Here is a 13,156-nt window from a genome sequence, read left to right on the forward strand (position 1 = left end):
CCGTCGGTGCAGCTGTGTCTCGTGACAGGTTAATTAAGGTCAAGACGCTCGTCTCGGTCACGTGAAGCAAGCAAATATGAGCAAGAAACAGAGATGTTTGGAAAAAAGCCCAATGAGGAGACAAAAGAAGAAGAGGCTACGACTTCTAAGAAAAGGAAAGCTGCAATTGAAAGAAAGTCCGACTTCACTTCAAATATGGATGTATCGCCGCCACAGGTGACTGACACGCCAAGCAAGCCCACTCTGCTTAATATGTGGCGACTGGCGACAGGGGAGCTAACGAGGCAATGAAGCCTTCCAAAGTGCTTGGGCACATGGAGACCACGCATCCTCCATTTCAAGACAAACCTTAACCACTGGGGTGTCATTGTCTCCGATTACGCCGGCCGGCCGGCTCGTTTCTGAGAAACAAGCACAGTGCTCCCACTCATTCAACGGAATGGTGAGTTTTACTTGCATGTCGTCTATACTTGTTTTAATGCCAGTCGTATCATTTGATTCATTTCAGTCGTATTTATATATTTATTATAAGTGTATTATTTATTTATATATAAATGTATTATTTATTTATATAAAGGCCGGTCCGTGAAAATATTTCTGACACGTAAAAAAGGACCTAGAGAAAGTGGCGGTGTACCTAATGCAGTGTCCTTGAGTGACGTCACAAAGCCATCAGCCAATCAGGAGGTGGGGATGAGGGCGGGTGTGGCACTTTTCACTTTCACTTAAACTTCGACCATGATTTGTGGCCTGTTATTAGGTACACCTCATGGACACTTCAAGAGGTACACTACACGAGGTAAAAAATAAATAAAAATATAAGAAAGTGTAGTCACAAGGTCCAGGAGGGACATGAGCGGTCTCAGTTGAGCACTTGATAAGGGATGCCAAGCACTTCCCACAATTGCATTTGTTCATAATTGTTGTTGTCACTTGCTGTGAATAAAAATAAACTACAATAATAAGGTTAAATAGTCAAGAACTCTCTTAAGTCTGTTTCAATTTTTGGACTTCTTTTAATTGTCGTTGAACAGTTGCAATGCAAGCATACAGATTTTGCGTTTTAATGGCAAACCCAAGGCATAGAAACAATTGGATTGCTTCCGTGTGGCGGCTGGGCGGAGTCAGGTCCAATCTGGTTTGGTCTTTGCGGTTGCAAATTTACGATTCATACTTCAGATTATCACTACGTTTCCGTGTTTGCCCGATTTTACAGGACAGGAAAAGTACTTGTGTTTCTATAGTTTTGTCTCTTTATTCAACATGAACCCAAAGTTAGGTAGGGTAAAACCAGAAACAGAAAAAAAACAGGCAAATAAATAGTCACCACTTCAAATGAGTGAGTGCCAACCAGGCACTGGTTTTCCTTGACATTCATACCGTCAATTGCCTAGGCACCAATATGTGGTTGGCAAAACTTTTGAGGCGTTTGCTAAAAGAGCAGTCTGGTACTTAAGAGAAAGCAAAGCAAAGCAAAAAATGTTACATCACAAGTCTGAATTTGTTCTTGCTTCATTTTGTTATTGATGTACATACAGTATACCACATGATTACGTTTGTATCGCATCACTTGTCAACTGCAAACACACCAATCGATCACTAATGTATGGATTTCTCTTGTAACACGCAAGTAGTATGTGATCCATTATATTTATTGTACATCGAGGTCATATTTACATGCGTAAAAGTTTCCTGGGCTGCGGCCTTACAGCAACACAAGCTTGTGCAGACTGAACCTAATCTGAAATATCAAATGCATTTAAAGCAGCGCAAATCTCGGAAAAGCGCACAAGTCCGGCCGGCACCATAGCAAAGATGGATGATGAAATGTGTTCACGGCACACCTTCAAAAACACGAGCATAGTTCCCTTTAATATTTTGTGTATTGCAGGAACAATTTCACCATCAATAGTGAGTGATCATTTGCAGACATGATGGTCGGAGGGCATCTTAGTAAGAGCGGATGGCGGGAGGGACATGGGCGCAGTCCTGTTCATCAAGAGAGTGGTCAATGACAGGACGGTACTCCAAGGTCACCTGCATTTGGGCAAAGTAGATCATTTGATTTATTGAGGTCAACGATGCGGCAGCAGAAAACAACAAGCCGCAGTACCTTGCCAGTTTTGGGCTCAACATAGGACATAGTGTGTTTCCTCCAGTGCTGCTCAAAGGGCTTCTTCTCCTGACCCTGCAAGGGCTTGGAGTAATCGTACTCATCGATGCGATCCTGCGATCCAAAAGAGGCGCCGTGTCAGAGCAGGGAGGCAGGGAGGGATGAAGAGGGATTTTTCCCCCATTTGTGAAACACAGACCTTGAAGTCTTCTCTGGCATGAGCTCCTCGACTCTCCTTCCTCTGCTCGGCCGAGTGAATGGTCTGGACGGCGTTCAGCATCAGATTCTGCAGCTCCAGTGTTTCCACCAGGTCGGTGTTCCACACGATGCCTGATGACGTTTGCAGTGGAAATTAGAAAAGATGACATTTGATTCGGGCTAAAAGCACACAAGCCAGGAGCAAGGTGGAGTCGTGAACGCAAGTCCACCTGCCTGGAAGGGTGACAAGGTGCTATCGGTGTCATTGTATCAAAGCATATCGCAAGAGAATTCCGGTTGAATGGTTTCTTTCAGATTTTGTTGCTTATGGCGGCGCCATATGGACAAAAGCGCTCATGTTTTACCTGAACTTGCCTTGTTTGATGTGAAACCTACCTCTGTCAAAGGTCTTGATATCGTCCATGGTCTGGTAAATGGCATCCAGTTTGTCACATCCCTCCTTCAGAACAGAGCCGGTACGGAACACGGCGGCGTGAGCCTGCATGGCCTGCGGAAACGAGGACAAAATGATACAGTGTGCAACGTGTGCGTGCGTGCTGAGCGCAAGCATACCTTCTGCATGTTGAGCCTTATTTCAGAGGTTCGCAAGCTTCCGGTGGCAAACCTCAGCTTATCCAGGTTGGCCACAGACTCTTCTCCTGCATTGGACTTAAGAGGGGAAAGTGCCTCTCCTTGACGGAAGAAACAAAATCATCACCATGTCAGCACAAGTTTCAATTCAACTCACATCACTTACTTGTAAAGCATTTACAAAAATCTTTTTTTTTTTTTGTCAAGCATGGCCACAGTTTCTAAGGAGGCATTCATTGTCAACCCGAAATGTAAAGCAATCTTTGCATTTGGACAGGACGCCGCCACAAATTCCTCACCGGGCTTGTGCTCCTCAGCAATGGTGAGGGCGCAAGCTCTGCCAAACACCACCAGGTCCAAAAGCGAGTTGGCGCCGAGGCGGTTGGCACCGTGAACACTGGCGCAGCCGGCCTCTCCGCAGGCGTACAGCCCACGAACAACCTTATCTTCGCCGTTAGTGTGAGTGATCACCTGGTAGAAATTCAGAACCATCTCAGTTGCAGATCACCAAATGATTCCCGAGCGCGGCACAGCTGCTGCTCACTGCTCCCCTCTCCCCCAGGGGATGGATCAAAATCACATGGGGATGGGTTAAATGCAGAGGACAAATTTCACCACACCCAGATGTGTGTGTGACGATGATCATTGGGACTTTAAGAAGAGCGAGCGGCGGGGCGGGTCAACGATGGGACTTACCTGGCCCTTGTAGTTTGTCGGTACGCCTCCCATGTTGTAGTGGACGGTCGGCAGGACGGGGATGGGTTCCTTTGTGACGTCCACGCCGGCAAAGATCATGGCCGTCTCTGAGATGCCGGGCAGCCTGGTGGCGAGCTGCTGAGGAGGGAGGTGGTGCAGCTGCAGGTATACGTGGTCCTTCTCTGGACCCACACCCCTGAAGAACCACACAAAAGTTAAGAGTGCAGAGATTCTCCAAATCCTTCTTGCATGGGAGAGCGTCCAAATTAATGCGGGATCAATGACCTGCCCTCTCGGATCTCGATGGTCATGGAGCGGGACACCACGTCTCTGGATGCCAAGTCCTTGGCGTTGGGTGCGTAGCGCTCCATGAAGCGCTCGCCCTCGCTGTTGATCAGGATGCCTCCCTCGCCACGGCAGCCCTCGGTGATCAAACAACCGGCTCCGTAGATCCCTGGAAAGATGAACAAGATTCCATATATTGTGGTCTTTGCGGAAGGATGGATCCGCCGACATTGATCCAAGTTAAGAGGAGGGAGGGAGGGAGGGAGGGAGGAGTGGTGCAACGGCTAATGTGCGGTCTTTGAAAACACAAGCGTTTGTGTTGTTTTCTCACCGGTGGGATGGAACTGCACAAACTCCAAATCCTGGCAGGGCAGACCTGCTCTGGTCACCATGGCGTTTCCGTCCCCGGTACTGGTGTGAGCGGACGTGCAGCTGAAATAAGTTCGACCGTAGCCCCTGAAAAGAGATTTGGAGCGTTTTGTTGAGATCCCGTAGGAAAAGGGCAAAAGGCAAAGCGGCCACTTTACCCAGTAGCGATGACCGTATTCTGAGCTCTGAAGCGATGGATAGATCCGTCCTCCATGCAGAGCGCGATCACGCCTTTGCACTCGCCGTCCTCCATCAGAAGGTCCAGCGCAAAATACTCCACAAAGTAACTGGTGTCGTAACGCAGCGACTGAAGACGCGATGAAGACAAAGGCTCAACGTACTGTATATATAATAGGTGTGCGTGTCCAAAGGGTCTTTCTGTATTGCCAACATACCCGACCGTACAGAGTGTGAAGTAGCGAATGTCCGGTCCTGTCTGCGACACAGCAGCAGCGGTGGGCTTGGCCTCCTTTGCCGTATTTCAGACTCTGACCTCCAAAAGCCCTCTGGTAGATCTTACCGTCCTCTGTGCGGCTAAAAGGCATGCCAAAGTTCTCCAACTAGTGGAGAGAGAGAGAGAGAGAGAGAGCGAGAAAGAGGATGTGACATGCTGTTGTTGGGGTGAAGGCAGAATGCATCTTTCTATCTTTGAGATATTTCAATATGTCAAAAGTCTACACAACATTGTTTAGATGCCAGCTTTTAATGGTGTCAAAAATGAAAGTATGATGCGTGATGTTTTGACTGACAATCTCAGAGAGATTTTCATTTGAAAACAGCTTTGTTGTGTATGTGAATTTCAACAAGTCCCTACCTCCACAACAGCTGCAGGAGCCTGCTCGGTCATGTAATGGATGGCATCTTGGTCTCCTAGCCAATCCGAGCCCTTCACCGTGTCGTAGAAATGCCACCTCCAGTCGTCGTTCTCCATGTTGCCGAGCGCTGCGTTGATTCCACCCTGAAAGTACACATCGGGCAAATATTGACTTTTGTTTGATCGTAATCTACAATATTGGAAGCCGTCCGTCTTAGCTGATTATGAAAACTGATTGACTCTACCTGCGCCGCAACAGTGTGAGACCTGGTGGGGAAAAGCTTGGTGACGCAGGCAGTGTTAAAGCCAGCCTCAGACAGGCCAAAAGCTGCCCGGAGTCCCGCTCCGCCAGCGCCAACCACCACTGCATCAAACTCGTGATCAACAACGGGGTACTGATTGGAGATCTGAGCAAAAAAAGAAAACCTTACAGCCTTTACAATGTTAACAGTGACCCACAACATTTGAAGTAAATCGATATATTCAGACTCTTCAATAGATGATTATTTCAACTCACACTGTCAGAAACCTTGGCATCTTTCTTGCCGTAAATGGAGAAGTGCAAATTCCTGGAACCTTGAACTGCTGTACCAGAGACCTGGCAGCAAAGACAAAAATATTTGTTCATCGAGACTCAGCAGTTATCACAAATCTCGCAAGCTCTGCTGATGCATAATACAATACTGATCATTTGAGGTTAAAGGCCGGAATTAGTGACCCCTGGGCTACAGTATGATGATGATGATGATGATGATATCTCCATACAGCGTCCTATTAATGCGTTATTAGGTGAAATAAGAGGTCTTCACACAATGTTTTGAGGTTCCTAAACATACGTAAGGCTACGCTAACAACCATGCTAACAACAAGAGCCACAACCCTTCTCACAAGGACAACGAAGTAAACTTGTTCTTTGACGAACAAGAATAACACTTGGTCGAACGTTCTTAAAATGTAGATATATATGTCCATAGAAACGGCAAGAGAATACATCTTTTAGTGGCCTTTTAAAAGCTATTGACACCGCAGAACTCGTGTCACATTGAAGCAGCCCTTTCCTACGTAACGCAGGTTACGCAAGTCGTTATGAAAGCAATGCAGTATATTCGTCACCGACCTTCATTTGGAACTTGCCATATAATGAATGCACAACTACACAAAACGAGCAGAGATACTCACTGCTTTCCTGGAGGATAATATCCTCTTGGAAAGGAGGCGAGAAGCAGCTTGAACAGCAGCCATGTTGTCCGTCAGAGGTGAGACGTCGATCCGATCTGATCCGATGCGATCCGATCCGACAACACTTGAGAGTCCAGACTGGCTAGAGGCTGACGTATTGTGAGCCACTGGAATGAACCACTCTCCGACCAACAGGGGTCACATAATACATACAGTGTATTTGCAAACGTTTTCTACCTTTTGTAGCAACTCCTTTTGCTAAATGAACATTTTAATGTTTGCTCTAATTAAGATACTCTTGTACGTGTCCTTATTATGTCATGTAATAGAACATGTTTAATAACACCAATCTAAACCCCCCTATTGATGTAGACGGACCGTCAACGGGTTAGAAATTGTATAACCTGGGTATATGGTGCAGGAACAAATGTATAAGTGACCTTAGACTTTCCTTTCAAGGTGAGACACAACACCATTAGCTCAAAACAGACGTCGGAATAACAAAGTCCCGTTGGATGCATTTGTGAACTACTCTAAGGTGTATGAGCGCGTTAGCCTCCATGTTAGCTAGCTTTGTAGTCTTGACTTAGTTAGCCTTGTTGTGGTTAGCGGGGCTGTCAACATTGCAAGCTTGTGAATGTTTTACCGTGGATATTCACAATAAAAACTGTTTTTTACTTTTGTACTGGAGTGCACGTCTGTACATGTTTGCTTTTACTTAAATGTATTTTTTTTCTATCTGTAGTTATGCTGAAGTACAGAGATGCAATTAGATTACATTTGCTCACTTCTATCGATTGTTACTTGAAAAAACAATCCCACATGATCATGTTAATGCTTATGTTTTGATTTGTTTGTGTGGTGTGTCGATAGCCTCAATGAACAACCTGAATGACCCCCCAAGATGGAACATTCAACCAGACGCAGGAGAAAGAGGGGAGGGAGGCGCAGATGGCAACCAGTGGAACTATGCTCTCCTGGTGCCAATGCTGGGGCTAGCGGCATTTCGTAAGTTGCATCAGCAAGGGTTGCATATACGATGGCTGGGATTTTAAAATTCCTGTCACATTCTCAACTACCAAATTAAAAAAGAAGTCACACACTGTTGTGTCCCTACTGCAAAAATGAACCAAATATTGTGTATCAGGACTTGTGACAAACATCAAGGGTGATTAGTGCGTGTGCCTATAGGCACGTTTCTTTGCACAGCACACTATGTTCTTTTGCACTTATTCATGTTAACACAAAATATATTTTAGTCGTCTTTTGGGTCATTTCATTCATCTACTTTTGACTTTTTTTTTTTTTTTTTTAGATGAACAGTTACATCTCTGCAGCTGCTCTTGATGTCGAAATGAGGAAAAGATGCTTTTTGTTTGTCTTCTCAGGTTGGATCTGGACCCGCGAGTCTCAGAGAGAGATCGAGAAGGTCAAATCCAAGTATAACAAAGATGTGTTCCTGGTAAAAAGCGAGTTGGAGTCCAGGTATGAAGAGACGTTAACAGAGAGGCGCAGAGCCGTGGCTTCCTTGGAGCTGGAGCTCGAGAAGGAAAGACAGAGGGTGAAAGGCTACAAGCAGGCCATGATCTCCCAGAGCCATCTCCTGGTAGAAGAACGGAAACGTTTACAGCAGGTAATTTGTGGGTTTCGCAAACACTGATGGCGACTGACCTATTGAATTGAATCGCTTGAGCACGTTTGCACGCCAAACAATCCCTCATCTTCTCCATCAGGAGCGTGAGTGGTTGGAAGAAGAGAAGCAAAAGTATATCAAGTCTGGAGCTGGAGGAGCCGTCCTGCATCAGGCCACGGAGCAACAGAATGAGTGGTTCCAGAGAGCCAACGCCGCACTGAGCCATCTCGAGGCTCAACTGGTGGAGCGCCAGAACGCCTACTGTTCCCTCATCCTACCTCGAGACAAGCGTCTAGAGATGGAGAGAAACATGCTGCTGGAAGCCGTCAAGGAGCCTGTCCTGGATGAACTGAATCTGGGGGATGATCTTCAAGATATTTTTAAGAGGGATAAGCATTGTGCAAACATGATGAACGTGGACAAGAGGAAGAATGGAAGTCTCATGTGGGTTTATCTCAAGTACTGGCAGCTGCAGGTTACTGTTCAGAAACACAAGAGAACCGAGGCAGTCCTCCTCGGGGAAAACGTTAAGCCGCAAACAAAATCATAAGAACATCAGAAATGGAATATGGAGCAAGTTCTGACTTTTTGTCACATTTTTAAAAGAATGAGTTCTCCCTGGATAGCCCATATAAGAAGCATTAGCTTCAAATCATGAGATACAAATGCACTTAAATGATATCCACAGTGGATACGCAATCAAAGCTTCAAATATAGTCTTTTGAAATGAACGTTTCAGGACATGCACTTGATTGGCAACGTTTTCATTGATACTGCCACATCGAAAGAGATTTTAGTGTGAAATGTGCTGATGCTTACTCCTCTTCAGCTCTATTTTATGTTCAGATGCCCTAAGCACTCTGTGTTTTGCGCACAATAAAGCCTCGGTGTAGGAATTTGGTTCCACCGTCTTGTGTTGTTTCTCACATAAGGAGAAAAACATGTCAACACTAGTTGCATGGGTTGAGAGGCAGCTTCAGCGTGCGTCACCAGCTCGCTTGAGGTATGCGTAGTATAGTGCAGCGTTTCTCACGTCGAAAAAAATGGATGATCTCTCATGGCACCTCGGTTGACAACATCATGAGCTCCCTCATGACCCGACTAAATAGCACCACTGAAAACGGATGGGTGAACAAATGACATGCTTTTGTTGATTTTATTTTCCCACACAAAAGATATTGAAGTTGTTGCTGTGCACATACAGTATATACCAGATGGCACAAAACAGCGTTGCTCAAACCAAGCCACAATAATTACAGACGACAGCACATGACTAAGTCTGCATTCAAATGGTTTGCAGTGCAGCACATGGCGCCACACTACACCAGCATTAGTGGGGGAACCAGGCAGGCCGTTTCCTAGGCCTCTCCACTATCCTCTTTCCTTGGTCCAGCTCGCTTGGTTTCTCGTCAGCGTACAAGACAACGGTCTCCACGGTCGGGGCAGCCAGAGGACCGCCCTCCATCTCTTGAATTTGGCGACGGATCAGACTTGTCTCTCTGCACACTTTAGCGTAACAGAAGCCACACATGGTGTGTTTCTGCTTTAGGTGGCCGCACTCTGGACAAGGCTCGATGTCCAGCTGAAGGAGAGATGAACCAGGTGATATCATGTGCAGTGGCCCAAACAGAGAAGAAAAAAAAAAAAGAAACAACTTTGGCTATCAATTCAGTGTAGTGTCGCTTATATGACCGCTGACATAATAAATGACTACGGGTGTACCTTGACTTTGCAAAGTTTGGTCTCAGCTCTCCTCCTTGTTCGGTTGACCTCGATGCTGCGTCTCTTTTTGGGTGCTGCCATCCACAGTATGCTGTCCAAAACGCCGTGAGGTCCCGCTCCACTCTGCTCCTCTTCTTGTTGCTGCTCCTCGACAGAAGGCAGCAGGCTGGAGCCATTCATTGCCAGGGCTGGAACTGCACACACAATCGCATCACTGGCCGGCCGAAAGACAGCTCTCCAAACATCAAGTCAGATGAATAGGAGCAAGTTGCTGTATTGGGTTGCTATAAACTCACCTAACCGTTGTTCTATCCCAGCCACCTGCAGGAGCCTGCTCTCGATGTTCAACAAGGAGCATCTTAAACTGTGCAACAACGCAGCCAAATTCATTTTATGTTCCACGTTGGTTCCCTTCAAAACATGTCAAACACTTGACGGTCACTGAGACGTTCGTCACTAAAGGGCGACAAGGTACTTCTTCTTCTGTTCCGTTTCGGTCACACATGCGGAACGTTATTGCCGCCTAGTGGTAGAAAGGTCCCTTGGCTTGAATGTGATGTGTTTTGGGTGTTTTTAGTTTTACATGAAAAGAAAAAAAAATTCTCAACATAAAATAAGAACTTTCCTCTTGGGGTTTACGTTACAAGAATGAGCTGTGGTGATAGGACATTTAGAGTAAAATTGTCTAGGTGGCAGTGTTTCTCATTTAATTTTGCGAGCCAATTCACCAGAGAAGAAGAAGACCAAAATGGCGGAACGCGGCTACAGTTTCTCTCTGACCACATTTAGGTAAACTTTATAAAATTGCCGTTGATTCAAATATATCCAGTAAACACGCTGCTTACAATAATTGCTGTTGAATTGCAATAGATAAAAATTGGTACGCCGTCTCTAATGTTTGTATATCTTTAGCATCTGATGTCTATGCACTGTCATTGTGCAATGAATCAGCTACATGTACAATTAGCATGTTGCTAACTATTTTATACGCCTTTTCTGTTATGTACGTAAATCCAACTCGCACATTGACACGTTCATTGAGATAGTTTGACCTGGCATCTCCGATAATGTGTTGCGACAGGTCATTTTACGTTATCAAAGCCTTTAGGTTTTGCTTTCACTTTTAGACTCGCTAAGTGGAGGAATGTTTTTTCTACATTTCTGTTGACCTTAACGTTCCTTTTTTAGTCATAATTTTGATGAAGCGTCCGCATGCTTTTTCACAGCCCTTCTGGTAAACTGGTGCAGATTGAATATGCACTGGCCGCGGTAGCTGCTGGAGCCCCCTCAGTCGGCATTAAAGGTAAGGATTTCCCAATTTTGCTGTTTCTTGTTGCTTGGCATTTGAGTGATTCTGTCTGATTCTCAAGTTACCTTTCATAGCCAATTTAAAATTGGTATTTCTTAAATATACACAACTTTTTCCTTTTAATCTTCAGGCACCATATTTTTACATTAGGATTCAGCTAAAATTGCTTAGCGACTCATTTGTGAATGCTTTTGGAGGTCTGATGGCTTTTTATCTTTTTTTTTTTCAGCTTCCAATGGGGTTGTCCTGGCGACAGAAAAGAAACAGAAGTCTATTCTGTATGATGAGCAGAGTGTTCACAAAGTCGAGCCCATCACTAAGCACATAGGCATGGTGTACAGCGGGATGGGGCCTGATTACAGGTGGGGGGGATTTTCAATATTTGTCCAAATAACAAAGTTCTTTTTGTCAAATATTATTGTTGTTTTTAAAGGAAAGATGAATAAATGTTGTATTTTGCAGGGTTTTGGTCCGCCGAGCCAGGAAGCTGGCACAACAGTACTTCCTTGTTTACCAAGAACCTATCCCCACAGGCCAGCTTGTCCAGCGAGTGGCATCTGTGATGCAAGAGTACACACAGTCAGGGTGGGTGAAGCTTACTTACACTTATCATTGACCTTGCACTGTACGATCTCACTTGATGTGACTGCGCTGTGATGTTTTTCTCTCTTCTCTACAGTGGAGTGCGTCCCTTTGGCGTGTCGTTGTTGATAGCCGGATGGGATGAAGACCAGCCCTACTTGTTCCAGTCAGATCCCTCAGTAAGTTTAGTTTTCATTTTCTGAAGAAATGATTCATCTCCAGGGCTGTATCCTTCTTATTTGTCATGAGCAGTTTAACCAGACTGCATTAAGTTGAGGAAAAATCTGATTGCCTAATTCCTTTAGTAATTGAGCATTTTTAAAACTCAATTCAGCAGTACATATAATTACGGAAGAGTATGAATTGAAGTACTGTCCCCCGTCCCATCTTTCCTTTCCCAGGGAGCATATTTTGCATGGAAAGCCACAGCCATGGGAAAAAACTACGTTAATGGAAAAACATTCCTTGAGAAAAGGTAGCTTGCTTCACACTCAAGTTGTACAGTTATTGCATTCTGTTATCAGCTGCATATCACAACAAGGATTACGGTGTGTGTGTGTGTGTATTTTTAATTTCAACCAATATATTGAGATCAAACATATCCTAAAAGGGTTACTATTACGACTCTGCCAATATTGTTATTATCATTCTATTATTATTATTGTCATTATCTTCACTGGACATTTCTCTGCATCTCGAGAATTGTACCATACTGCATACCGGATTGGTTTTTGATTGGCTTTCATCCTCCAGGTATAACAATGACTTGGAATTGGAAGATGCCATCCACACAGCCATCCTGACATTAAAGGTACAATTTCCTGATCATAAATGTTCACAAAGAAACATCCTTCACAATGACTTTATGATTACAGGAGAGTTTTGAAGGTCAGATGACTGAGGAGAACATTGAGGTTGGCATCTGCAATGAGGCCGGCTTCAAGAGACTCACCCCAGCGGAAGTGAAAGACTACCTGGCAGCCATTGCATAAGGACCCACCGCATGCATGGTGATGGGGCTCAGTGTAGACAGGATCGTGAAGTAGCCAGCAACTGCGTGAAATTCAGTTCTCCTTTGTCATTTCCAAGATGATTGATTAATGGCATGATGATTTGGGGTACGCTTTTTTTCCAAGTACTGTCTCATCAACGCCATACCAAATTGATAACCCAAACAAAATTAAAGTGACGTTTTATTACCCTAATTAGTGTAGTGGTTTGTCACACACACTATACATTTAAGAATGTGGTTGATGGCTACTACACACGTCTACGTGTGTGCTTTTGAGTCAAACCTCAAGTCTTCCACTGACATCCCTTGACTTACATTTGATGAAAGTGCAGAATCATTTGTCAGCACTTGATTTCATTTTGTAAGTCAACAGAAGTTACCATGAGCCAGTGGGATACTTGAGATGACCTCTCTTAATAAAGTTGCTCGTACAGCAGTTTGACATCATTTCCCTCCTTTTCTGACAAGGAAGGAGACCGTTTTTTCTCTCTTATGTTGGTTGATCAGTTATTCATTGAGATAATAAAAAAATCGGGTTCGTATTGTGTGGGTGTTTCAAAAATCTTTGTCAACATCACCGCGCTCTGAAACTACCGGTAGTGGTACGGCCAATGTATTCTTCCGCCCAACGATCAGGAGCGAGTCATTTTTAC

The 13,156-nt window shown here is 44.8% G+C and overlaps 4 protein-coding genes across 5 annotated transcripts; 2 read left to right on the forward strand and 2 right to left on the reverse strand.

Moving 5' to 3' along the window:
• Nucleotides 1–996: 996 nt before the first annotated feature.
• sdha (succinate dehydrogenase complex, subunit A, flavoprotein (Fp)) lies at nt 997–6,413 on the reverse strand. The gene is made up of 15 exons (XM_049730385.2): nt 6,246–6,413; nt 5,584–5,664; nt 5,312–5,473; nt 5,067–5,210; nt 4,648–4,812; nt 4,411–4,559; nt 4,215–4,339; nt 3,884–4,052; nt 3,599–3,794; nt 3,202–3,373; nt 2,885–3,003; nt 2,708–2,819; nt 2,313–2,443; nt 2,114–2,227; nt 997–2,037 (listed from the first exon to the last, which is right to left on the reverse strand). Exons 1-15 carry the CDS (start codon nt 6,306–6,308, stop codon nt 1,951–1,953), a joined length of 1,989 nt encoding a protein of 662 aa, XP_049586342.1. The 5' UTR covers nt 6,309–6,413; the 3' UTR covers nt 997–1,950.
• Nucleotides 6,414–6,564: 151 nt separating this feature from the next.
• On the forward strand, nt 6,565–8,774 carry LOC125975177 (coiled-coil domain-containing protein 127). 2 transcript variants are annotated; one of them, XM_049730394.1, is made up of 4 exons: nt 6,565–6,704; nt 7,119–7,253; nt 7,634–7,878; nt 7,979–8,774. In XM_049730394.1, exons 2-4 carry the CDS (start codon nt 7,124–7,126, stop codon nt 8,426–8,428), a joined length of 825 nt encoding a protein of 274 aa, XP_049586351.1. In that variant the 5' UTR covers nt 6,565–6,704; nt 7,119–7,123; the 3' UTR covers nt 8,429–8,774. The 2 variants fall into 2 exon arrangements, with proteins under 2 accessions (XP_049586351.1, XP_049586352.1); XM_049730395.2 differs by having other exon boundaries at nt 6,676–6,783.
• A 246-nt stretch (nt 8,775–9,020) lies between these two features.
• mrpl32 (mitochondrial ribosomal protein L32) lies at nt 9,021–10,085 on the reverse strand. The gene is made up of 3 exons (XM_049730400.2): nt 9,897–10,085; nt 9,601–9,794; nt 9,021–9,460 (listed from the first exon to the last, which is right to left on the reverse strand). The coding sequence occupies exons 1-3, from the start codon at nt 9,988–9,990 to the stop codon at nt 9,209–9,211; spliced, it is 540 nt and encodes a 179-aa protein (XP_049586357.1). The 5' UTR covers nt 9,991–10,085; the 3' UTR covers nt 9,021–9,208.
• A 139-nt stretch (nt 10,086–10,224) lies between these two features.
• Nucleotides 10,225–13,050, forward strand: psma2a (proteasome 20S subunit alpha 2a). Its single transcript, XM_049730398.1, has 8 exons — nt 10,225–10,389; nt 10,827–10,903; nt 11,139–11,271; nt 11,372–11,494; nt 11,589–11,670; nt 11,893–11,966; nt 12,245–12,302; nt 12,367–13,050. The coding sequence occupies exons 1-8, from the start codon at nt 10,349–10,351 to the stop codon at nt 12,481–12,483; spliced, it is 705 nt and encodes a 234-aa protein (XP_049586355.1). The 5' UTR covers nt 10,225–10,348; the 3' UTR covers nt 12,484–13,050.
• Nucleotides 13,051–13,156: the final 106 nt, after the last annotated feature.

This window comes from Syngnathus scovelli, chromosome 9 (genome assembly GCF_024217435.2).
Source record: "Syngnathus scovelli strain Florida chromosome 9, RoL_Ssco_1.2, whole genome shotgun sequence".
Lineage (NCBI taxonomy): Eukaryota > Metazoa > Chordata > Actinopteri > Syngnathiformes > Syngnathidae > Syngnathus > Syngnathus scovelli.

Coding starts and splice junctions, on each gene's coding strand:
- sdha (XM_049730385.2), bottom strand. CDS start 6,308: ATGGCTGCTGTTCAAGCTGCTTCTCGCCTCCTTTCCAAGAGGATATTA. Junction 4,053..4,214: donor TGTGCAGTTCCATCCCACCG/GTGAGAAAACAA, acceptor TCATCTTTCCAG/GGATCTACGGAGCCGGTTGT. Junction 2,820..2,884: donor TAAGGCTCAACATGCAGAAG/GTATGCTTGCGC, acceptor TCGTTTCCGCAG/GCCATGCAGGCTCACGCCGC.
- LOC125975177 (XM_049730394.1), top strand. CDS start 7,124: ATGAACAACCTGAATGACCCCCCAAGATGGAACATTCAACCAGACGCA. Junction 7,254..7,633: donor GCTGGGGCTAGCGGCATTTC/GTAAGTTGCATC, acceptor TTGTCTTCTCAG/GTTGGATCTGGACCCGCGAG. Junction 7,879..7,978: donor AACGGAAACGTTTACAGCAG/GTAATTTGTGGG, acceptor CTTCTCCATCAG/GAGCGTGAGTGGTTGGAAGA.
- mrpl32 (XM_049730400.2), bottom strand. CDS start 9,990: ATGAATTTGGCTGCGTTGTTGCACAGTTTAAGATGCTCCTTGTTGAAC. Junction 9,795..9,896: donor TGGGATAGAACAACGGTTAG/GTGAGTTTATAG, acceptor TTGTGTGTGCAG/TTCCAGCCCTGGCAATGAAT. Junction 9,461..9,600: donor CCAAACTTTGCAAAGTCAAG/GTACACCCGTAG, acceptor TCTCTCCTTCAG/CTGGACATCGAGCCTTGTCC.
- psma2a (XM_049730398.1), top strand. CDS start 10,349: ATGGCGGAACGCGGCTACAGTTTCTCTCTGACCACATTTAG. Junction 10,390..10,826: donor TTCTCTCTGACCACATTTAG/GTAAACTTTATA, acceptor GCTTTTTCACAG/CCCTTCTGGTAAACTGGTGC. Junction 11,495..11,588: donor CAAGAGTACACACAGTCAGG/GTGGGTGAAGCT, acceptor TCTTCTCTACAG/TGGAGTGCGTCCCTTTGGCG.